Source organism: Sturnira hondurensis, unplaced genomic scaffold, assembly GCF_014824575.4.
Source record: "Sturnira hondurensis isolate 20B ecotype Veracruz unplaced genomic scaffold, ASM1482457v3 Scaffold0007406, whole genome shotgun sequence".
NCBI lineage: Eukaryota > Metazoa > Chordata > Mammalia > Chiroptera > Phyllostomidae > Sturnira > Sturnira hondurensis.
The window spans coordinates 16300782-16326037 of NW_028080037.1; the positions used below are offsets into that span (position 1 = coordinate 16300782).

At 46.9% G+C, this 25256-nt stretch overlaps 1 protein-coding gene across 6 annotated transcripts in view; it reads right to left on the reverse strand.

Annotated features, from left to right (window-relative positions):
* Nucleotides 1-24319, reverse strand: part of ASCC2 (activating signal cointegrator 1 complex subunit 2) — a 37754-nt gene extending 13435 nt beyond the window's left edge. For 3 of the 6 annotated variants that reach the window (XM_037052469.1, XM_037052467.1, XM_037052471.1), the window contains exons 1-12: nucleotides 24222-24319; nucleotides 19919-20016; nucleotides 14481-14639; nucleotides 13945-14115; nucleotides 12819-12948; nucleotides 8366-8433; nucleotides 6138-6248; nucleotides 4918-5030; nucleotides 1484-1558; nucleotides 989-1096; nucleotides 697-765; nucleotides 425-499 (exon numbers count right to left, since the gene is read on the reverse strand). In XM_037052469.1, the coding sequence (XP_036908364.1) occupies nucleotides 425-499; nucleotides 697-765; nucleotides 989-1096; nucleotides 1484-1558; nucleotides 4918-5030; nucleotides 6138-6248; nucleotides 8366-8433; nucleotides 12819-12948; nucleotides 13945-14115; nucleotides 14481-14639; nucleotides 19919-19999 (1160 nt within the window). In that variant the 5' untranslated portion in view covers nucleotides 20000-20016; nucleotides 24222-24319. The remainder of the gene's footprint in view (nucleotides 1-424; nucleotides 500-696; nucleotides 766-988; nucleotides 1097-1483; nucleotides 1559-4917; nucleotides 5031-6137; nucleotides 6249-8365; nucleotides 8434-12818; nucleotides 12949-13944; nucleotides 14116-14480; nucleotides 14640-19918; nucleotides 20017-24221) is intronic. The other 3 variants (XM_037052472.1, XM_037052470.1, XM_037052473.1) reach the window with 2 other exon arrangements.
* Between the last annotated feature and the right edge of the window lie 937 nt (nucleotides 24320-25256).

The window sequence follows — 25256 nt, forward strand, 5'->3', positions numbered from 1 at the left end:
GCATGGACATCGCTTCTGTGTGACACCCGCACCCCGAGCTCTGCTGAGTTAGGTGCCTCCCCTGGTTTCCCTGCCCTCTGAATTTCTCCTATGTGACACTCTAGCTAACTGCCTGTTTAGCTGCATGTTTTCTGTCCTGCAGTGAGGTCTGTGAGGACAGGGCTGAGTCCCTCTTGGTCACACAAGCCCAGACGCTCAGTAAACAAACACCTAGAGAAAGCATGACTGTACCTCCCCCGTTCCAAGGACCAGAGACGTCATCTCCACCAGAAGCAGGCGGAGTCTTGGCAAGGGTCTAGGCATCTAGGGAAAGCGGGCTGACCTGTGTGTACAGGGGTAAACTCTGTGCTACTCTGAGTCCCAGCAGCCCATCGCTGACCTGCTTAGCCCAGGGCCCCTCCCAGCGTCTGCGATAGAAGGATACAGGACTGACGAGGCCTGCTGCAGCAAGCTGACGTCATCAGCCACTGGGAAGAGCACATCGTAGTCCCGGAGGAACCTGCCAGACAGAGAGCAGATTGGAGAGACAGGGCTGGGGCCACAGGGGCACCAGTCTGCTATCTGCTGCCCAACCACAAATTTCAGAGCCTTAGACTGTGGGGGTTATGTCAGGGGCTCTATTATGAAAGGCCTTGTGGGGACCGGTGAAGCACCATGGGCCTGTCCCACTGCTAGTCCTAACTCAGCCACACTCACCTCTTCTCTTGCAGCAAAGAGCTGAAGATCTGAAGGAACTCCTCAATGAAGCCCTGGATGCTGTCACAGCTGAACAGGATACCAAGGAAGATGAGTTCATTCAGTGCAGATGATACACAGCTCCCTTCCCTGCCCACCTCACCCCGCCCTGTGCAAGGCCTCTAGCCAGCTGGAGGAAACCATCCTTCTCAGCAACACAGGAATAAGAGGGGGGAGATAAAATGAGGGAAATACCCCATCTAGGCTTGGGGAGGAGGCTCTTCCACCTGGACAGTGGCTTCCAAGGGCTTACCTGCTTTCTAGTACAGGGAGAAGGCAGATCTCATTCAGGATGGTATGAAAAATCTCCAGTAGCTTCTTTCTGGAATGGGACAGCCTCTGCCATAGGTCACCTAGCAGCCTTTGAAGGACAGGGGTAAAAAAGAAAGATCTGAGAGACAAATAGGCACCAAGGGAGCTTAATCCCAGAAGTTGCAGGTTCCACCCCTGCTCCAACCCCACCCCCATATACACCCTAGGCTGAAAAGGCCTCATGATTCAGGTGGACAGCAGCTGGGAAAAGCCTACAAGCTCTGAGAGGCTGGCTGGTTCCCAAAAGCTTAGAGCAATGGCCGAGGGGAAAAGCCTTCAATGCAACGGCTAGGAGGCTATTCAGAGGGGACGCAGCAGCCAAAGCGGCAGGTCCTGGGTCCCACCCCGCCGTCTTAGAGATGGGGATGCTAAAGCGGGGTCTTTGCTCAGGCTTCTTTCACCCACAACGACACCCAGAGTTTGGTCCCCGCCTCACTTGCTGTCTTCAAGCCTCCTCTTCTTAATTGCAGACTCCAGCTCAGGAATTGCTATTTCATAAAAGGAAGCAAGTCTGTGGAGGCACATATGGTAAAAGGCTAAATTAGTTCATAAATGCTGCACTGCATCAGAAAATCAAAGCAAACCCAGGGGAGCAGGAAGGCCCATTTCCTGCTCCTAAGTTGTCACCCCAGTTTTCTCCTGGGATGACCCTGGCCCCAGATTGTCCCACTGTGGTGGGTCCCAGGAAGAGGTCCCTAGGAAGTGACCAGTAGCTACACCTCCCATTCAGACAGGAAATCATCCGATAGGGCCATTCTAACAGAGCAATGAGACGACCTCCCAGGACTAACTGAAATTTGAGAAACACTGGTCACTCTTTGGTGGGGCTCAGAAAGTTCCAGCAGCTGCCTTCCCCCTGTGATATTCGACGGCAGTTGCTCCCTCTGGGGCACCCATACGTAGCACAGCCTTCCTTCTCACCGCAGCAACCTTGCACCCGCCTCCCCCACTGCAGTTTAAACTCTCCGTTCCAGCCACATGCTTCTTCATCACGCTCACCGATGTGATTACTCCTTCCCAGAACCAGATGCACAGCATTCAGAATATGTCATTCTTAGAATGTAAATGCAGCTGCCTCTTTTCTGCAGTGTAAGTCTCTCTCTGAACACCCTCGTTTCCTAAAAGTTCCCAAAGCCAGAAATACAGCCTGTACAGGCCTAGGACGGGCCTAGGATGGTGCTGAATCTGTAGCATGCACTCTGCCAACATTTATCTGTCACTTGGCTGACTTCTGGCAACCTCCAGCCTATGGTGGTGCCATATGCAGAAGAGGGTAACTGGGCCAAAAGAGGCAGGCCTCACTAGCCCCATAGGATGGCGCCCAGAAGACAGGACAGTGTGGCCCAGAGCCAGACGTTGCCAGGATACATTGCTGGTGGGAGGGTAAGCTGGAACAACTCCTATGGAAGGTAATTTGGCACGATCTATAAAAATTTAAAATGCATATACCATCTGTTCCGGCAATGCTACTTCTAGGAATTTATTACTCAGAAATACTTGCAAAGATGCAAAATGTATGTGCTAAGTTTTTTTTTTGTTGCTTTATCTTATTGAAATTTTACTTTTTTAAATTATAGTTTACATTCAGTATTATTTTATATTAGTTTCAGGTGTACAACATAGTGGTTAGACAAAAATTTATTCTTTATAGTATTTATTTTGTAATAGCAAAAACTGAAAAAAAAAAAAAATCCCCGGAAAGATCCATGGGATCTGGCATCCCATACAATGGAATTCTGTCCAGCCACACCAAACACTGAGGGTGCTTTATGCACTGACATACACTCATTTTAAAAGTACAAAGGACACAGTATATAGAGTATTCATATGCCAGCATTAAATTTCAAAAAGGGCTCAGTGATATATAATATGCACATTTGCTTTTACATGCATATCTCTGAAAAATTAACACACAAAAAAACTAAGAACAATGGTTGTATATGAGGCACAGAACTGGAGTAGAGAGAGGAGATGTTACTATATATTTCACACTTTTTTGAGTCTTGAACCATGTGAATGCATTATTCATTCATGAAATTCCAGGACAGAGAGAGAGATAGAGATTCCGATATACTCAAGCATATACTCAGGAGGAAGGAGGAGAAGGCTGCTATGAGAGGGACTAGCTAAAGAGCTGTTTGGTGGCTGTGACCCCTTGCCGAAAGTTCTCGGGGACTGAGGTTATTGCATTTGCTCACTGGGCGTTCCTGGCCTCCAACACAGTTTGAACAGGCTGGGCCAGCCCCAGGCTGTTTCTGGATCAAAGGCAGTGCCATTTGGCAAAGGCAGTGTCGCTTTCAGTCAAAAGTGTTTTCTGTTCTTCCCCCCTCACCCTGAGATGAGAGTCCAGCCGCTCCTCTCCTTCCGCTGTCCCTTCCAAGAAAGTCAGCTCTTTTAAAAATGACCCCTCAGCCCCAAAGACCCTTTCAAAAGCAACCTTTGCCACATTTGGGGAGGTGCTGTAACAAAAGAGGAAAATGCCTGTGAGAAGTGGAAATAAGCAGGGCACAAAAGTCTAGGACTAACAGGATCTGTCACAGTGATTTAATTTCCTACCTTTGGGGATTTTCCAATTTCCTACCAGGATTTGCAACATGTACCACAAGAAAAGATACTTTTTAAAAAAAATGGCCAGTGACAGTCCCATCCTAACCCCTTTCTGCTTGGAAATTGTCGATCAACGCTTTATTCTAACATTCTGTGGGAGGCCGATCAATCCGAACGTCTGAATTTTGCCAGCAGGGGTGACCCAAAAGGAGTCAGAACACCACTGTCACCCCTGGCACATGTCAGCGCTAGATAAACGCTTTGGTGAATGGGCGAGTAAATGACTGAATGGACTGACGGCTGCTGGACAGAGTTGGGCAGCTCCCAGAACTCCTCCAAGCAGTGGAGAAAGATGCCTGGCAAGAGCAACAGGCAGGTGCCACTGTGAATGGGCCAGCCCCACTGTTGCCAGGCAACATGTAGGTTACCAGCCATACCTTACACCCCTTTCTCCACACAGGGAACATGAATTGGCTCATGGAGCTGAGAAGGCAAAGAGGGTCTCCCCTCCCTCCCCACATCCTCCTCTACCTCTTTCTTCATCCCAACAGGATCTTTCTATGACTTCTTTGGGTAAGAACCTCCAGTGGCTCCCTTCTGCCTACAGAATGAAGGTGCCACTAGAGTGTTCAAGGCTCCTCTAGATCTTACTTTTTACCAGCTTTCCCCAGGGCCATCTCTCTCTGTTACCCATTTTTTTCCTGCTTCCCTGGTCTCCACCCCCCCACCCCCAACTTACCACCTTCTACTTCCTGGCTTTCCTAGGAACACACTCTGGGCCTTGGAAGACTTCACTCCACCCGCCTGGCATGCCCTTCCTGCCAGTGCAACCTTTCTCTGTCTGGAAGGTTCTTGCTCATTCTCCCAAACCTCTTATTCCACCAGACAAAATTCCACCTCCCTCCTCTGTGTTCCCAGAGCATTTCATAATACGGCCACAACAGCCTGCCCTGCATGTGAGCACATCTGCTTGTTTCCTTGTGTGTGTTTCTCTGCCCTGGACTAGGTGCTGAAGCCCTCAGACACTTCTTGGTGTCTATTACTCCCTTGCCCAGGATAAGAGCTTTGATATGAAATAGAACTGAATTGAAATTGCCCTATTCTTGATTGTTGCTTTTTTATCTCCCCTACTCTGCTCTTAGCTAAAAATGGGATTGCTTCTAAAATGCAGGCTCCATGCAAGCAGGAGCCCTATCTGTGTTCTCTACTTCTACGTTCCTAGGCTGTAGTAGGGCCTGGTATGTTGTAAGTACCCAGCAAATACTTGTTGAATGAGAATGAGAACTAGAACCATTATTTCCACAGCCCAAACTATTACAGTACCTGTAACAGAAGTCGTGTTTTTGGAAGGTTTGGCAAGCCAAAGGGAAGATATCCAGAAAGGCCCAGAGTGTAGTGCAGGTATCACAAAGGTAGAGAACAATGTCCTTTAATTCCTGTGGCCAAAAGAAAACACTGCATTAATCTCCTCTGTCCCCTTGTTACAGCTCTGTGAAGGGTCGGAGACAAAGTTGACAAAGTCAGGGGTCCCCAACAAGCAGATGCCTCGTGGTGGAAAGAGAACACTGGAGGTTTGGCCAAGCCTGGCTGGTCTGTCCCTAGGAGGACAACCTGGGCAAGGCGCTCAACCTCCCTAAGCCTCAGCTCTTGCTATGTAGTGACAATGGGTGCACACCATGTGACCACTAGGGTTACTTCCAGCTCTAGGGTAATATGGTCCTCTTCTAAGTTCTAAGGAGAACCAACCCTAGAATCTGTACACAATGCCTGTGGTCCTCACAGAGAGTACATCCCAGTAAGAACAGGAATAGCAGGCCCACACTTCTCTTGCATTTTGAAGAGAGTATTTAGAATAGGGAGTGCTTTCTCATACACTTTCCTGATTGTGATGACAATGCATGAGAATCATTATGAACTGGGCAGCTGTTAGAATCTCTATTTTACAGATAAAAAACCGCGAGGTTCCGGGAAGTAAAAAGGATTTGCTCCTGCCTATACTTAGTGTATCCCTTTGTGAAATACTTGTTTCATGTCTATTTTCCCATGAGATCATAAAGTCCAAGACAGCGGCTCACAGCTGCCTTGTTCCTGCCCTATCTCTGGTGCTTAAAGCAGGGCCTGGCACATGTCCAGGCTTCTTAAATATTTACCTTCCGCCTGTCATCAGCACAAGACTCTAAGTTCCATGAGAACAGACGACAAGTCCGCTTTTGCTTCCTGCTTTACACCCAAGGCCCGGCCCAGGGCCTGGCACATGCCGAGGGTTCCTCAGCACAAATTCACTGAATGAACGAATAGCCCAACAAACGGCACAGGAATGAACCTGTGGGGCTGAACTAAACTCCTGTCCTCTGAATTCCAGTTCCCTGTTCGTTCCTCTACTCCCTAAATGAAGCTTCCAGAGAAAAATGAAAGCCTGCTGAAATGCTCTAAATGTGATGGGAATAGCTGCTTACAGAATTGGGGGAAGGGGCATGAGCAGGGGGAGAAGCTGCTGGGTCCTCTATCAGGCAGTAAGAGGCTGGGCCGAAGGGCAACCTCACCAGGAGGGGCATGTCACTGGGGGTCAACCGGCCCCTCTCTTCAAGCTTCTGTGGTGTGGCGCTGGCCCCGTCCCCTTGCAAACCACTTTGCTGGAGGATATTGCTGAAGACCTGCGAAACACAAGAGGTGACTCTCCCACCACCTGTTGGACCAACAGCTAGGACCTCTGTCCTACAGCCAGGGATCTGAAAACTACTGTGGACTCTGGAATCCATGCCAGTGCTCCTGGGACACCAGTAGAGACAGTGACCTTCTCTGAGAGCAGGGTCAGAGTGGAAACTGCAAAACAGAGATCGTGGGGATGTTCTTTCTACAGGATTATGGTGAGGATTAAAAGACAAAGTGTATGCAAAGCCCTGGGATCTTGCAGATGTTATCTGACTGGAGAGGCTGGGCAAGCATATGGTTTAAGATATACATTCAGCAATAAATAATGTGTTTTTGGATTCCCACACAGATGGCATTTATAGGAACTACATTAAAATAAAAGACAAATCAACAGTGATGGGGAACAGAGCTGATCATAAAATTATGTAATCTTTAACTGATTATGCCACCTTTAAGTATGATGCTAATGGATAATTGTCCCTTGAAATCCTTCAGGAATTGGTCCTAGGGCCCTGGTGATACCAAAATTCACAGATGCTCAAGTCTTGTGAATTATTTGATAAGTTCAAGATGCTTATATAAGCCCTGGCTGGTGTAGCTCAGTGGATTGAGTGCGGGCCTGCGAACCAGATGATCACGGTTTGGTTCCCAGTCAGGGCACATGCCTGGGTTGCGGGCCTGTTCCTGGCGGGGGACACACGAGAGGCAACCATGCATTGATGTTTCTCTTCCTCTCTCCTTCCCTTCCCCTCTAAAGATAAATAAATAAAATATTTTTTAAAATGTAAAAAGATGCTTATATAAAATGGCATATTAGTATATAACCTACATATTGTCTTGTATACTTCAGGGGTGTTCAACCTATAGCCTGCAGGCTAGATGGCTATGAATGTGGCCCAACACATAACCGTAAATTTACTTAAAACATTATAAGATTATTTTTGTGATTATGTGTCACAGTGCATTTAATGTGTGGCCCAAGACCACTCTTCTTCTTCCAGTGTGGCCCTGAGATGCCAGAAGGTGGGACACCCCAGCAAATCATCTCTAATGCCTAATCCAGTGCAAACGCTATACAAATAGTGGTAATACCATATGGTTTAAGAAACGACAGCCCTGGCTGAGTAGCTCAGTTAGTTGGTCAGAGTGTCATCCCAATACACCAAGGGTGAGGGATTCGATCCCTGGTCAGGATACATACAAGAAGCAAACAATGAATGCATGAATAAGTGGAACAAGAAATTGATTTTTTTCTCTTTTTCTCTGTGAAAGCAATAAATAAGAAAAAAAATTTAATGGCAAGAAAAAAAGACCTGTACATTTTCAGCACAGAAACAACCATCATAGGCCTATTTATATAGCACACATCAGCAACAATGTAGCATTAAGAAAATGTTTTTAAAATATTTTTTTAAATGCATTCATTTTTAGAGAACGAGGAAGGGAGGAAGATAGGGCCGTTGTCTTTCACACGGCCCCTACTATAGACCTGGCTGGCAACCCAGGCATGTGCCCTGATTGGGAATTGAATCTGTGACCCCTTGGTTGGCAGACTGGCACTCAATCCACTGAGCCACACAGCCAGGGCATAAAAAAACATTTTCAATCCACAGTTGACTAAATTCTCAGATGCAGAGCCCATGGATAGGGAGGGACAACTGTATTCTAAAAGTTACCATGATGATGGATATCTCTTGGTGATAAGATGAAATCACAGGGGAATATTTACCTTCTTTTTTCTATTTTTTCATACTTTCCAATATTTCACACTGAACATTATTATTTCATAAAATTATTTTACAAAACTTTAAAGCTTTTATTTAAGAAACCCAGCTCTCTTAGAGGGGTAGCCTTAGAGGCTATGGCATCGGCAAACACAAAAATGCAAGCTCTTTTGCATGAGTACAGTACCTGACAGCCCTTAGATTTCAGCCCGCTCAGCAGGGAAAGAGGGAAGTGGTGTGGTGAGGAGCAGGACAGACCTTCTAGAGGTGGGACCACAGGGGTGTGGGGAGTAAACGTTTCTCCCGGGCTCAGGAAAGTCAAGGAGCACTACCAGGTGGGGAAGAGGTCTGCTTCCCAAGCTCACCCTCCTCTGGGCAGGGCTCAGAGCTGGTACCTGAAGGATGGTGGGCATGGTTTCATCCAGGTCATTATAGTAACTTGGCTGCTGGGTAAAGATGTTTCCTGAAAAGAGAAGAGAAAGGTAGGAATTGGGAAAAGAGAGTAGGGGTGGAGAGAATACATTACAAATGGTTACCAGCACATTCTGTGACCTTCCTTCCCTTTCCTAAGCCTGCCTGAACCAGAGCAGTCCTGGCCCCAGGCCTTGCTGGCACCACAGCTTTGGCCCAGCCTAGAAACTTCCCCAGGGTGGGGGAGGGACTTGCTCGGCACAATTTAACCTTATAAGCACCTCTGCCTAGTGAGTTACGTAAAAGACCTGCCCTGGTCAAACCAGCTCTGCCTGACATCCCCAGGGAGTGATCACACTTGGGCACTGTGCCTTGTATGACAGCATTGGCTTTGGAAGTAGGAGTTAGTCATCCAGGAAAATGAGCAGATATGATCTCTTTGCTCAAGAAACCTGAATGCCGGAATCCAGGATTCTTGCCAGGCCACGTCTCCAATAATGTGAAGGGATCTAAGGAAAAATTTCTCTGGAAATTCTCTCACCCTCTGCTTTTGAATATGCCAGTCATACTAATGGATTCCACTCCAAGGTGAGAGGCCTGCGAGGGACCTGAAGACAGATTTACCACCCATTTGCAGTTGTTTCTGTAAAGCGAAGCTCCTCGCTGAGTGTTTACTATGCTCCCAGTGCTGCTGCTGTGAGTGAGTAGGTTAGAGCGTATGGTAACTGAACAGAAACCAAAGGATCCGACTGCCCAAATGGCGAAGGGAGGGAGGGAGAACCACAGCCAGTCGGAGAAGTGACGTGCAAGTGCCGACGCCCTGAGAGGCCAGGGTTCTCCATCCCATTCTAATCCTTGCACTTAAGACTGGCTGTCAGGGTGTTCAGAATTCTAGGCGTCTTCTGTCCTTGGGCAGGTCTGTCCTTGGTTTCTTTATTGAAAACTCTGCAGTCCTCACCCCATCTCAGAGGATTTGTAAATGGAAAGGCCAGATGGCGCTGGGTAAGTAAGCAAGTAATTTAGGTGGTTGGACTTTCTGTGAACACTTTCCTGGATGCTACTTTTTCCCTTGATTCCAGAAAGCTGAGTTTTATCAACACAATTGCTCAGCACTTCCCATCTCCAGATGGGGGCTGATCCCTCAACCTGTGAAGGTACTCCCTGACCATCTGCACCCACCTCTGACTCCTGACAGGCAAGAAGTGACTGAGTTGTCTCTCCACCAACCTCTGCTCTTCCTCATAAAACCCTCCTATTGGGATCCTCAAGGTCAAGTCCGAACTCCTCCCCAAGGCACAAAGGGCCCTGTGAGATCTGGCCTCTGCTGGCATCTCTTACTGTTCCTGGGATCGCACCTCCTCCCTTGCACCGTTCTCATTCTAGAGAATAAGCCTTGTCCCCTCCTTCTGCATGAAGTGTCCTCTGATAAGGCAGAAGTCGCCTTCTCCAGGTAGTGTCTCCTGACCCAGGCACCAGGAACAGGTCTCCGCCCATAATTCTCAGGGCCACACTATGGTCCTTCCCACATCCCAACCACCTAGCGTGGTGGAAGGCAATCTCTCATAATCCTCCCAATGCTCAAGCCTGAGTAACAGCGATGTTTTAACAAGCATCAAAAGAGATCACATTTTATATTCTACCTTGGGGACTTTGAAATTCCTTTCCTTTCCTTTATCTATTCCGATTATGGTGAAGATCTGACTTTGGATCTCTTAGAGAAATAATTAAAAGGTATGGGATAGCAGTGGCATCCTTGGAAATGTCCCTCCTCGGACTAAAGCGGTCCAGAAACCCAGGGTGAATGGGAAGTGCGGCCAAACAGAGCAGTGCAGTCCAGACAGGGCCGAGGCCCAGTGCACTCCTGCTTTGGCAAAGCAGCTCCAAGAGAGTTCAACTGAAAGGACCTGGGTTCAAAATTACTGGTTAATTTACAATACCAGTCTTGAGGTTTAAGAAAGGCAGGGTGTAGGGGGACTGAGGGGCAGGGTAAGGACTGGGCTTCTGCCCAAAGGACCATCAGCCAGGTTCCTTGCTCCCTCCTTCTCTCCTGTGCCTACAGGCCCATTTTCCACCCCCACCCCCAACATACATACACAGAACACACATACAATGAATGAATTCCTAATGCCTGGCCCTGCACTCTTTTCCATTAACCATCCTCTAGAGCCAAAGAATAAGCCAGTACAGGGTTCTCAATATGGGAATAAGGACATTCTAAAACACCTCAAACTCTACAAGGGGGTATGTTTTTCCAGAGACAAGCTTTTATCTGATTCCCAAAGGAGTCAGTGATTCAAATGATTAGGAACCCTGGCAGCAGGCAGAGCTTTCTCCCTCCACCCAGCCCGTCTGGATGCGTCATCTCCCCCCGTTCCACACAGCCATTCTGCACCCAGCAGATCTAACGCTGACCTTGCCTCTACTCACAATGCACTCCGCCACCTCCCAAACGCCTTTTCTGCAACTGACACCAGTTTTCTCCAGAATCATTAAGACTTCTCTCTGTAGCTGACCTCACTAAGCCCTGCTTTATTCCACCTCTCAGATGTCCCCTTCCACCCCAGCAGCCCAACCAGGCTCTCACCTTCGAAGCCACATGGAGCCACTAGCCTTCTTTGTGGCCTCCTGTCACCACCCTCCCCACCATGTGCTGCCACATTAACTTTGTTACCAGGGAGTTCCCCACCCTGCTCCAAGCTCCTAGGACTGCCATGGTCTCATCACAGTAGGAGCTCACGCTTACCAAGTGCCTACAATGTGCCAGGGACTGTGCTGAGCACCACCTCATATTTAATTCCCACAACCATCGTGTAAGGTGGGTAAGTCACTAGTCTTCCTATTTTCACATGAGAAAACTGAGCCTTAGAGTGACTAATTGACAATTAGCCAATTAGATGTGACAGCTGGGAACAGAGCTGGGTGTGAATTGGGCAGTTCACCTTGGGAGCCTGCCTTTTGAGGCACCTGTAATACCACTCCCCAAAGCCTGGCACTGAGTCCTCCCTGATCTGGCCCTTCCCTCGTCTCCCAGAATGCTCCACTCCAACTAAACTGGCCTAATAATTGTTTCTTTTACAAAGCATGTTTGTTTTTTGCTCACTCACACCATCCTCTCCGTCTACATTAAAATTAGTAAGGGTCTTTCCCTGGGAAAATAAATTAACTGATGATCACGCAAGAATTAGATTTGAATGAGAAACCAGAGATTGTCCCAATAAAAAGGCTGGATATGAAATTTCATATACATTAGCTCTGATATGTTGTTCATAAATACACAGAGGAAAGACTGGAAGGAAATAATCACCAAATGATTATTTCTGCTTCTTTATATTTAGTATTCTTCCAAAAATTTCTACATTAACATACATTTCTACATTATTATTAGGAAAAAAAAGAAGGAAACCATTATAAGGGATAACTCAGCTTTGCAAATGGGCATTTCAAAGACCATGTCCTACAATCTCAAGGTGAAGGAGGCTGACAGGAGTGTCCAGGGTGAGCACCTCTGTGCAGGACCCAATGCCATGAATGGCAATGGGCACTGTTCCTGCCGTAGCAGCCCAACAAAGCTTCTGTCTCTGGCTGAACCTTCCAGCCCACTGCCTCCTGACAGCATCCGCTGCCGACTTCATTTCTTTCACAATCCAGCATCCTCTCTGAACTCTGCCCCCATCTGTTCTCAGCAACAACGCAAATCATGACATCTTTGAGGCAGCCTCAGCAACCCTGAGGCAGGGAGTAGCAAAGAACAAGAGCTCGATGGCCCTGGCTATATAGCCCAGTTGGTTAGAGTGTCATCCCAATACACCAAGGCTGTGGGTTCGATCCCTGGTCAGGGCACATTTAAGAAGCAACCAATGCCTACATAAATAAGTGGAACAATAAATCAATGTTTCTCTTGCTCTCTCTCTCTCTCTCAAATCAATTTAAAAAAAAAAAAGAACAGGAACTTGAGAGTCAGGCCTATGTGACATAAATCCCAGCTTGGCCACTTATTAGTCATGGCCTCTTAGGCAAGTCCCTCACATTGTAATTCAGTCTCCTTATCTGTAGATGTGGAGGATGACAGCACTCAGGCCACAAGGCTGCTACGAGGCCTGGCTGAGATGACACATGAGGAACGCTCAGCCCCCCAGTGAGCACTCCAATAAAGGTTAGCTATCACTGCCGCCCTCACTCTTATCACCGAAGCAAACTCCCCTCTTCTCCGACTGTTAAATGTGTGGCCTACCACTCAGACCCCAAGGGCCTTGAGGGACCACATGGTACACGTCTTTGTCTCCACTCCCCGGTCATCACGCAGCCACTTACTTCAGAGCCCCTCTACGCATATCTAAGTCCCTTTCAAGCACTCATCTAGGTGCCTACCTTTGGAAACTCTAGTTTGGCATTCGGGGACCATCTCTGTGCGCCCCCCGGGTCCCACGCCCCACGCACCTATCATCTTCTTGAGCAGCGGCGAGTTGCCTTTTCCAAAGAGCACGCAGAGGTCCAGGATCTTTGGGATGTCAAACAGGAAGTTATTGTAGAGGATTTCTCCAAATGCAGAGGGGGAAATGAAGTGATCCTAAGGGACAGGCCGAGAAAGCATGAGAGACTTTCTGAAAGCAGATGCATTGCAAAGTAATAGCAAACTCACAAGGAACAAGCTTCGGTCCACCAGCAGGGGACTGGGTGATTAATAAAGGTCCATCCATACCGTGGACATGTCTGAGACTCATATATTGATCTGGAGAAACAGCCGTTCTTCATTTTAATATAAAAAGAAGCAAAGATACATTATGAAACAGTTGGTTGGGATTCATTCTAAAATATTCATGGATAAATTACCATGATGTCTGGGATAGCTTTAAAATACTCCAGGAAAAAAAAAAAAGAAACAAAGAAAAACTCTGAAGAAGAGAGAAAACTAGATCAGCAAAATGTTGATAATTGTTGAAGTTGGATGATGGGTACACAGGGTTCATTATGCTTTTGTGTATATTTGAAAATTCCCATTCTAAAAACGTCATAAAAAAAGACCCTATTTTTAAAATAAATACATGTACAGACACACACCCCTATTTAAAGGGAGAGGGAAAAAAAAAGAAAAACCCTAAAGAAATATTCACCTTAAAAGTGGTTATTTTAGAGGGAGGGAATTTTGCAGGTAAACTTCACTATTGACAAATTATTTCTGTAATGTTTGTATTGTTCAGAGACAGCATTATTTTTAAAATCAGGGAGAGGGAGTAGAGGTTTTTAAAAAGCATACACAAGTTCCTTTGAAAAATCAGAATCACTGTTTTCATCTTCTGACGCACAAGAAAAGGCAGAGTCACGCGTCATCTGGCAAAGGGCCCTCGGCTCCCATTGATGAAAACAGTGGGTGTAGCACAGGCCGACCCGGTGAATTACAGGATAAGGGAGGTGGCACAGATTTCTTCCCCAAAGGTGGGAATAAAGGTGGAGAGGAGACAAAGGGGAAATTGGATACTTCCAGAGCCCTCCTTCCCAGGGACGGAGAGTCCGGCACAGAGGTGTTAGGTGTCACTGGCGACCTGTCACGGGATCAGGGACTTACTTTGGATTCCTTGTGAGTGGACATTCGGAGGAAGGTGAGAAAAACGCTTCGATGGAGGCGCTTCTGCATGTCAACAACCTCGGGGGCCGGGGCCGCCCACTCATCGAACTTTCTGGGGACATAGTGCAGGTAGGAGTCCAGGCACTTCTGCAGGGTCTCATCGAAGATAACCTTAGCCAGGCAACAGAGGAGAGCAAGGATTTGTCACCAAGGCCCCAGGGCTTGTGGGTGGACTGCGCAGGGGCTCCTAGCCCATCAGCCCTGGCCGGTGGCAAACACTCCAACCCCAAGGGACTAAGGAGGTATGAATGAGCCAGGGCTAAACACAAGTTTCTAAAATGACGCACTAGAGGGCATTGCGTAAACGTAATTGAGATGTGATAAAAGACAGAGCAATCCAAACCACCATTTGCTGGTAAGGATCCAGTGAAAAAAGTAGAGAAAAAAGCATCTCCTGGGGGAGAGAAACAACAACAGCAACCAACCAAACGGCATGTCATGTGCTTTGTCTAGCGTTAATTTTGATAGAATGTTACCTGGCACCAGAATTTATCGTGAGGCAAGGCCAGGAGCCAGTCGAGGTCATTGGCTACGAAGGTGGCGCGTTCCAGGTACTCCTCCACTAGGGCGGGAATGTTGTCTTTAGGGGGCGGTTTGTATAACACAAAATACCGGTCTGCCTTCTGCTCAGGGTGCTAGGGATCCAAAAACCACGTGTTACCGTGGCAGAGGTTAGTCAGCGAGGGCCCACGTGCCAACCCACAGCAATGACAACACTAGACTGTTCCAACCGGTGACCCTCCGAGGAGCTTTTAAGCATAAAGAACCAAGTGTCTCTAACCAAGGGGCTTGGCTGCATCCAGGGAACAGGAGGCGGGCATTAAAAACCATTTGGAGACTATTTAACGACAGGGGGGAAGGTGAAGGAAAGAAAAAGCAGGGTACAAACCTCTCTATTTAATATAATCAGTTTGGGTTTTTTTTTAAAGTATAGACATAGATATATTTAACACATTCACCCACTGGTACAGGCTGAAAAAGTGTAGCGGGGACAACACTCCAATCCTGATAGTGGTTATCTCTGCTGGGGGCGGGGATTTTGACTTGAATATACTTTCCAATTAAAAAAAAAGCATGTATTACTCTAAAAATTATTTTTAATTGTACCAGTGAAATGTTTTTTCTTTAAAAAATGTACAACACTACAGAGGTGAGCTGCCTGGGGCCACACCCACAGGCCCCGTACCCTCCCATCTGGTGAGTTACCCTTACAGACCTTTTCTAGGCATGTACATTAAAGTGTACTCAGATACAGTATTTGTTTAGATGTTTTCATCTTTCTCACAAAAATGATATCATTCTGTATGTATCATGCTTTACCCTTTTAATAATTTTTTAAAAACCTCAATAATTTTTTTTTAAAGAAAGGATGCTGTAATCAAGTAATTGTAGGTGTTGGCTTAGAATCACAAGTTCTCTCTTCCAGCTCCTACCTTGTCGTGAACAAACCTTACTTTGTTCCCCATAAAGAAGAGACGATGAGCTCAGTTTTCTCCCCTGACTACACAAGGGCTGCTTTCTCCAGGGGAAATGGTAATAGGAGGAAGGCCAGGTAACATCTCAGCTGTTATCAAGCACAATCTGCCCGCTTCCAGGTCTGTCAGTCCAGGGGGACAGGAAAATCACGACTGATTGTCAGTCTCCTTGAGAGCCACCTAAGCCTTCCTCTGTCTAAGGTGAATTTTCAAACTGTGGAGTCTGAGTTCCACAAGCATTCCTTAGGGGCCACCCACTGGAGGAGTCCTTGCCATTTAAATGAGATTTTATACAGTGGGGTTCCAGGTACAAATCTTTTCAAAAAGGAATCCTGCTGACTGAAGCAAGTTCAAAACCACTCTCCAGGGCCTTCATCTCCTGGGTCTGCAAGCTCCCCCACCATTCTGTTGACACCTCACTTTCCAGGTTGCTTCCCAGGCCCCGCTACTCACTCGCCCTCCAATGGAAACACACCCCACCGCCCCTAGATTCTACTTTCCTTGCAATCCTACAAACTGATGGGCACCCTGCTGTGCCAGGTGTGGTGGGTCATGGGAAGAGAAGACACCCGTGCATGCCCACAGACACCCGTGCTCCAGAAGGGAAGATGCACATCTAAGCCATCAAGTGAGCATACGACAGAGGAAGCGACAGCTAAACCTGGCAGAGGGACCGTGGGAGAGCAGCAGGGGATTAGCTGTGCCTGCAGGGCAAGGGCCGCCTAGCTTCCCAGAGCCGGCAGCATTTGAGCTGGCCTTGGACAATGAGAAAGATTTTTCAAATGAAGAAACAGTGTTTTTTCAGAGGTATAAAAATGAACCATTAAAAAAGAAGGGACATATTGCACTGGGTGGCAGGAGATGGCTTTGGAGGGACAGAACACTGATATAATGATAATAAAACCCAGCACTTATGGAGGACCTGCCCCACACCAGCTGGGAGTAGGTATGTCTCACGGCCTTTTTTTTAATCTATGACAACTATTTAAAAGGGAGATAGTATTCCTTTTTTTTTTTTTTTACAGAGGAGGAAACAAAGACTCAGTAAGCTTCAGGAACTACGCCAAGGTCACAGGGCTAAGGAGGCAACTGAGGCAGGATTTGAATCAAAGCTTATACTGCAGACCTACTAAATGACCTACAGTACCCATGTGCCATCCTGGTCTCTCTGCTTGTCCTTTTGACCCCAGCCCTGACCTCACCTCCTCCAGGAAGTCTCCCAACTCCCACCCCTGACTAGATTAGAGTTTTACCTGGCCTCCCCCAGCACCTGCACTCTGTGCTGCAGAGCGCACCTGACTACAGTACTTGAACCGCATCAAAGTGCTTTCAGATCAGTAGTTGCTGCAGATGGGGAGAGAGGAATGGACAAACTATAGAGAGGCACAAATAAACTTTTGGAAGTGGTTGAAATGTTCAATATCTTGATCACGGTGATGGCTTCGTGGGTGTATAAAGATGTCAAAGCTAATCAAATGGTATACTTTAAATGTGTACAGTTTATTTTCCTTCAGTGATACCCTAATAAAGTTATATACAAAGGGACAGCCCACCTTGTCTGCCTCCCCCGAAAGACTGTAGGTTTCTGGAGGCAGTCTGGGCCCCACTCACCACATTCCTGGTCCCTAGAATAGTGCCTGGCACCCAGCAGACTCTCCACATACACTCGTTGGTTGGGAAAAAATGAATAGAGGTAATAGAGGACCAGATACTGCCAAGGTCTTTGAAGAACTTAAATGCCAAGCTCGAGAGTAGGGACTTTATTTAGTAGATAATGGGGGCCATGGAAGATTTCCGAGCAGGGAGCAGAGGCCCCACCCTTTAAACCTGGTTTGGGTCCCACTTGCCCCATGAAGCCTTCTGAACATTATCTGCCTATCAAACTTCTGTTTATCTTGATAAGAAACTATTTTGCCCTGTTCTCCAAATGTTCCACTCAAATGAGCTTTGCCTTCCTCAAAAGCTCATTCATCCATTCTGGCCCAAGACTTTATTTATTTTCTATCTTCAATATCACCCAGTATGTACTGTGCACACAATAGCTACTCAACAAACATTAGCTTCACTCATCACCCTGCAAAGGCGGCATGGTGGCTGACCCTTGGCTAGAGACCCTCTTGTCCCAAGTTCAGACTAAAGAGAAAAATACAGGGTGAGTACAAACCTCAGGACAATCTCCCAGGAGCTTCCAGTGGCCAGCATGGCTAACAAGACTGCTCCTCTCAGGCAGCTGCCTCCCTCAGCTCACTCCTCTTCCCTTCCTACTCCCAGTCAATGTTTCTGTCACTGTCATCATCACTATGATTATTGAGTGCTTACTATGTCCTAGGCACAGCGCTAGATCCTGAAACATGGAGAGGTTGCATAACTTGCCCAAAGTCACACAGCTCATTTGAGTGTGAACGTTAACTCAAAGCCCGTGGGACACTGTTTGCACCTCAAGTGGCTGGTGGTTGGTACAGGAGTCAGGACCTCAAGAAACAGCATATTTTCATCCAGGTCCACCCTCTTCCCATTGCTCTGCCTGGCTACTGCTTATCTTTCAATACCCAGTTCAGGATCCCCCTCCTTCAGGAAGCCTTCCCTGGCTGCACATGCCCTCCCATTACTCCCAAGACCTCCCTGCCTCCACACACCCCTTCCATCTGGATCAGCAGCCCAGAGCCTCTGCTCATGTGGGAGCCTGCAGGACTTCCTTCTATTCCAACCCTGACTATATTGTACAGAAGCTATCGGTCTGTTTTCCTCTCAGACCATAGGCTGCTTAAGGGCAGGAATAATGTCTTTTCTCTCTGTAACCCCAGTGCCTGTCACAATGGCTGGCTGGGGTCCTTAACTCTTTGTCTGAATTTTTCCTGGCACTGGGAAACCAGAATAAAGAGGAGGCACCAGGTCCCATCTTATGGAGCCCTTAGTCTAGCAACCTAGGTGCTCAGTATGAGGGGAAGAACCAAGGTGGAAAATCAGACCCGACCACTTAAGGAACCAGTACTGTCCAACAGAACTTTATGTAATAACAGAACTGTTCTACAACTGTGCAGGCCACTGCTCACCTCATGAGGGTATTTTAATTTAAATTAACTAAAATTAAACTAAATACCCAGTTCCCCAATCGAATAATCCACATTTCAAGTGCTCAATCATTACATGCGGCAAATGGCCATCACATTGGACAGAACAGTTCTAGATTTTCTGATACTATCCTCCTTGCATAAAAAGGTTATAAAATAGAAACAAATTTTTAAAAAATAAAATTTTTTATTTTTAGAGAGAGGGGAAGGGAGGGAGAAAGAGAGAGAGAAACATCAATGTGTGGCTGCCTCTCATGTGGCCCCCACTGGGGACCTGGCCTGCAACCCAGGCATGTGCTCTGACTGGGAATCGAACGTTTGGTTCGCAGCCTGCGCTCAATCCACTGAGCCACACCAGTCAGGGCAGAAACGAGGTTTTATAGCAGAAAGGTTAAGGGTATGTATGAGCTCTTGGGTCAGCCTAGCTGGATTCCCATCTCGATTCCCCTAATTTCCTAGTTCTGTGACCTTGAACTTTCTGTTTCCTCATCTGTAAAACGGGAACAATCAAAACACTCCCATAGGGCTATGGTGCGGCTTAGATGAGATAATCCAGGTGAAGTGTGGGAAGGTTTGGCCCAGAGCGAGTGTTCTATGAATGTTACATACTTTTATTAGAGGGTAGTTAGGAAGTAATAGGAATCTATCCAGAAATCAGGAAATAAAACACCAAGCTCTTTTTTCCACGACTTTACTCAAGCCCCCGGAAAATACTTCCTTCCAGCTTGTTTGAGTAAGCTCATATGTTTGGGAAAATAGCAAGTGGGTACAGGGAGTCCAGTCCCCACATCTGTCTCCTCCTTCAGCAGCCTGGCACCTCTCCGTGGCTCTAATCTCACTCTACAGCTGGAAATTGGCATGCTCACAGCCTCCTTGTTTTTCATTCTCACAAGCCCTGCCGAGACTGTATGTGGCACTTCTTAGCCCATTGTGATAAAAGACGGCCGGCCCTCTGAAATCAGTGTTCCCCCCAAAGTGTGGATAGCAGCTGAGATAGCTCTGACAAAGGCCTACTTGAAACCTGAACACCTCCTGCAGGGTCAAATACCCAAACCCCGCTTTGGGATGGATCCATTTCTAGGCCAGCTCAGGCTAGTCAGAACTGTCATCAGACTCTGATTCAAAATGAAATGCTTTGAGGGAAGGTGTGGGGTGGTGACATGGAAAATACTACGTAAGTTTTAGCTGCTACTTGGAAAGGAAACTGCGACATCGGGCCTGGAAGGACCTAGTAGTGTCCCAGCTACTGAATTACTGACTGTGGCCCTGAGGTCATTCTTGGAACAGATAAAGAAGGAATTTATTTTCCACTTTTGAAATTGCAAGAATGATAATATCAGGCCCAACAGCCTCAAGGCACCGGCTCACCAGCGCTGGTGAAGTCCTCAGCTTTCCTGTCTTCAGGTCCTTGTGGGTGATCTGGAGTTGGTCCAGGGGCAGAGCTGGCATTGTGCTGCGTGACCCTCCTAAAAGGAATATGGACGGGAAGAAGAGAGCAGACATATAGGCTCCTGGTGCCACGGGCCTGCTCTGGGACTGATCGCAGGAGAGGCTGCAACCTCTGGCCCCAGGGCTCCTGATGAGAGCCTCAAAGGCCTGGTTCCTGCACCTGCTAATCCAGACTGACTTTTTTTTTTTAACCTAAAGCAGTTCTCAACTCAGGAGTTCACTTCTCAGCTGACTCCTGATATATCCTCGGCCCCTTTGAGAAGTACTGGTTAAAAGTGACCAGATTATCTTTACTGTGGCTCCAGCTCCGTGCCCTCCTTGGCCTGTGAGCTCTGCGAAGACAGTGCCCAAGCTCTCCTTCTCGTGCTACCTTTCCCATGCCCAACACAGGCTGGTTGAGAGGAGACCTCATCAAATGTGCAATGAACGATTGAACAGGAGGATACTTTTCTTAGAACTCTAACCAGACTTTAAGTCTTTTTCAGGGTTGAAGCAGTGGGCCTTTCCTCACTTGTAGAGTGTGTTAAGATTTTATAGCCTCTCTAGGCTTCAGGGGAAAAGGACATGGATAAACAGAGGATGGCAAGACTCATGGAAACTTGCCAGTATGCGCTCCTTTCTACAGAGACCCAAACCAGCCTCAGAGTCTGCCTACAGAGCCTTAGTGAGGGGCAGACCCTATGTCTTCTGTCTTCACATTCAGTGCTCTTTTCACAGTATCACTTGGCCTGACCCACAGGAGGGCCATGCATATAGGCTGCATCATGAAATAAAGTGAATTACACCCTTTAAAAGACATGCCATAAAAGGTAAGTACAGTCTCAATGACAACATGAAGACATAGCAAGGCTGGGATGAGGAAACCATTACCTCCTGAGCCCCCACAGATAAGATGAGAAGCATGGTCAGCCACGAGTAACACATATATACTATATATGTGTTATATATAGTGTTATACTATAGTATATAGTATATATATAGTGTGTATATATGTGTGTGTGTGTGTACTGTATGTATCTATATATGTACCTATATATAGATATATATACACACACTATATGCATAGTATACATACACACACACACACACGTGGGTATCTACATCTCTAACATCAGGCCAGGGCCTGGTATTCAGAAGGCACACTGATAAGGCAGAGTCTCTGCCCTGAGGAAGAGGCCATGACATCCAGAAATAATGATGACAATAGCCTCAGGAGCAACATGCCTATCATGTGTCAGCAACTGTTCTCAGCATTAACTTTCTTTACACATGTTAACTCATTTTACATGTATTAAAGCTCATGACAACTCTAGGGTTGGTTCTATTATTATCTCCATTCTACCAGTGAGGAAATAGAAGCTCAGAGAAGATAAGAAACTTGCTCAATGTCTCACAGTTAGTAGTGGGGGAAGGAGGCTGGCTCTTAACCATTCCCTGTGCTGAGTGTCCTCTATAGTTGAGCTTGTGGGGATATGACTCTCAGGAAAGCATTTCTAGAGGAGGGTCTAAAGGATCAGGAAAGCCTGAGTTGTCTTGATGGGAGACTGGCCAGGGAAGAAGAGTGCCCCAGGTAGATGAAACAGCAAGAGCAAAACGAAGGAGGTGGGAAGCAGCTTGGTACACAAGGAACCTTGCTTGGTTCACAAGGAACCTTGCTTGGTTCATGGGCTATTTTAAAGACTATGATGATATTTATCCTAGAGGAATATAAAGAGGGAGGACCAGTCTGTCTGGTCTTTGAGGTCTGTTCCAGCTCTAGAATCTCAGTGGATCAGACACATTGTCCCTGCACACGTGAGGTGGCCTAAAAAAATCACAAAGCAAAATAATAAAAGGGGCTTGGAGTGAGTTTTAATCTCTCAGCTTCACAAAACATTGCTAATGTCCTCCATTGCATGTACATTATTTCTAACTGAGTTACTATCTTACAAGCCTCTCATAACAACTCAGCTAAGGATGACAAAGATTATTATGCTCATGTGTCCAAAGAGAGGCTCTGATGTGCTCAGGGCAAATACATTAGTGGCCAAAATGAAACTGAAGCTCAGCAATGCTGCCTTGGCACCAGGGTCTCTTGTGCTAAACATGTTAGAAAATACTTCTTTTCTAACCCCACCCTTACCCCCAGTGATGCTGGGAGGGCAAGTGAAAACATCAGTAGTTTTCTCACCAGTGTAGAAGTCCAAATGACTCACAGGCCCAGTTCTTTCCGTGCTTACCTTCTAAAGACTGTAGTGAGAATGTCCAGTGTGGGGACCTAGCGTGGGGAAAGAATTGTAGGAAGAGGCAGATCTCCACCCTTTAAATTCTAGGCCCAGAGTCCAGGCTTAGACAGGTAATGACAGCACCTACTTTCAGAAAAAATCCACTCCTACAAGCCAGTACCTGTAAGGGCAGTTCAGACCCAAGCTAGTGTGGTAGTTGAAAGACAGCTTTACAGTTCAATAGCCTGAGTTCAAATACTGGTAATACTTTTTGTCTGTGTTGAGACCTTAAGATAGTTCCTTAACCTCTCTAAACTTTGACTTCCTCATCTGTAAAATTGGGATGATAATAGTACATAATCCCTCAGGGCTGATGTGAGAAGTAATTAACACTAAGTGTTCAACATAGGATGTGGTACATAATAAGCACTCAGTAAAGTTTACTTGTTATTGTTCAAATCCCAATAATAGGCAGAGCTTCTTCATTTACTCGGCAAACACTGAATACCTTCTGGGTCCTGGGCAAGTAAATGACTACCATTTGGTATGATTAGAGCTATAACAGGAAATTTCCAAAACAAGCACAGCAGAGAAAGGGAGAGTGTCACAGAGAAAATGACCTATAACATGGTTGTTGAAGGACAGTAGGAGAAGATGAGAAGGAAGGGCCTTCCAAGCAAAGAGCAAGCATGAGCAAAGCTCAGAGCCTGTGGCTTTGAAGAAAGAGGAAGACATTAGTATAGTTGAAGATACAAGGTCAGGGAGTGGATAACAGAAGTAGAGATGCTGGATAGGAAAGATGGGGCCAGTTTCTTTGAAAAGCCTTGAATGCTATGCTAAAGATTTTGGCCTTTCACCCGACAGCAGTGAGGAGGTGAAAGGCCAAAAGCAGTGTCTCCTCTACTTAAAAGGCAGGGAGGAGCCATTTAAGTAGAAGAGAGTCATGACAGGAAGAGAAGACAATAACCTGGTGGCAAGAAGACCTCGTAGGAGCCACTGTAGAGCAAAGACTATGTTAATCATTTCATTTATCCACTCAGATATTTCTGAGCACCTCTTATCCAGGCACAGAAGCCCAGAGAACACTAGAGTGCGCAAATAACAGACCTGGTCCTGCCCTCCATAGAACTTACAGTTTTCCAATGGCCACACAAGTAAAACTACACACCACGATGTACCATATGTTATGTTGGTAAGGCCCATGGACCTATGACAGAGAGAACTGACTTGACAAAGGAAGATTGACAAGGAAGATATGAGTTTTCATCCAAGGTATGGGCAGACATTAACCAGACAAAGAACATAAACTTTAAGTTCCAAAAGGACAAGGATAATGATCATGACAATGTCTGTGCCCAGCACTGCAACTCCAGTGACATGAAGGACAGCAGAGCCAAAAATTAGGAAAAGGCTTTCTTTAGAAGGGGAGCTGAGTGCAATCACCAACTACAATAAGGCCTGTGCACATCCCCAGGGCTACTGCTGCCTCAGTTTCTCTGGCTGTTATCACCCTTCTGGTCTCCATATTACTCTCCTCAGAGACTTTACCAGACAGTCCTCTCTAAAGTATTCACTCCTCCAGTTACCGTCATAGGTTTAATTTTCTTGGGCATTTATTTTTCATTGACTGACTCCTCCCACTAGTTTGTACACTCCACGAGGGCAGGAGACTTGTCTGTCTTGTTCCGTTTGTGTTCCAGTGCCTGGCACGAAGAAGAAGTTAGACACACATTTGTTGTACTAATGAATGAGCCCCGAGTAAACTGAATGATTCACGGTCCTCTCACCTCAGGATGAGAGTGCGGGGACCGTGATTTGTTCAGGTCACTCTGGGGCCGAGCCTCGAACCCAAAACTTCTGGCCTCTTATGGGTTTGGGGGAGACTCAGATCCCTAGGGCAGCATAGCCTTGGCCCCGTCGTGGAGGCGGAGAGCCCCAAGGCTGTCTGAGGCTCAGCCGCGGCTTCTCCCAGGCCCGGTGCCCCGCATCCGGCAGGGCCCAGCCACACACTCACTCACCTCGGTGGCTCTACTACCGATGATGTGCCGCGGCAGCAGCCGCCGCGGTCCACGGTGACAGCTTCCAGAGAGCCAGCACTTCCGGGGTCAAACAGCGATTCCGCAGGCACTGACAGGAAGCCTTGGCCTGCCCCCCCCACCTCTCCCCGCCCCTCCCTTTCCAGCGCCAACTGCCACCCGGAAGCTGGGCCACGCCCCTACCCCTAAGACTCCGCCTCCACAGGGAACCCGCCTGGCTGTAACCACGCCCCCGTCCCCTTCAGTCTCCCTCCATGCTTTCAGCAGAGTGGATGGAAGGTAAGTCGAGAACAGGTTGTGATTCGGTCTCTTGGAAAATCCAAGTATAATACTCAGCTTCTCCGAATCCCAGTCTTCTACCTCCTTCCTAACCTTCTCAATCATAGTTTTACCAGTTTAATCCAGAAGAATGTTAACAAGTCAAAAGTGTAAACATGATACTGAGCAAGAGAAAGCGGATGAAGTAGTACAGATTTATTGGAAGTTCTAGAGTGGGAAAAGCTGGTGAGTAGTGATGGCTTAAGGATGACGGTTACCTTTGGAGCTAGTGAATGGCGGTGGAAACACAAGTCGGGAGAGTCCCTGTCCTCATCTTGGGGTAGTAACATAGATGTGTCTCATTGGAAAAAGTCATCAAATTATGAGCTTTTTTTCTGTATGTATGCAATACAAAATGATTTTTTAAAAATCAGGGAGGCTATGTATATAACTGTCTTAAGAACAGAATGAATTTTCTTCCACATACTATTTCAAGTGGCGTAGCCTGGCTGTGAATCAGAATCACCACAGAAAGCTAGTTAAAAATACACATCTCTGGCTTCATCTCAGTGTCTGGCACACAGTAAGGATTTAAAAGCCACCACCATCATTATCACGAGGGTGTTATGGAAACCCTTAATGGGGCACACAACCCGGCCCCGGGGGGGTCATGAAATATTATTCAGTGCCCTAGTGCCAGGGCCTGCTGTCTGTACTAGGGCTACAAGGAATGACAAGCACAAAGCCTCAAGGAGCTTA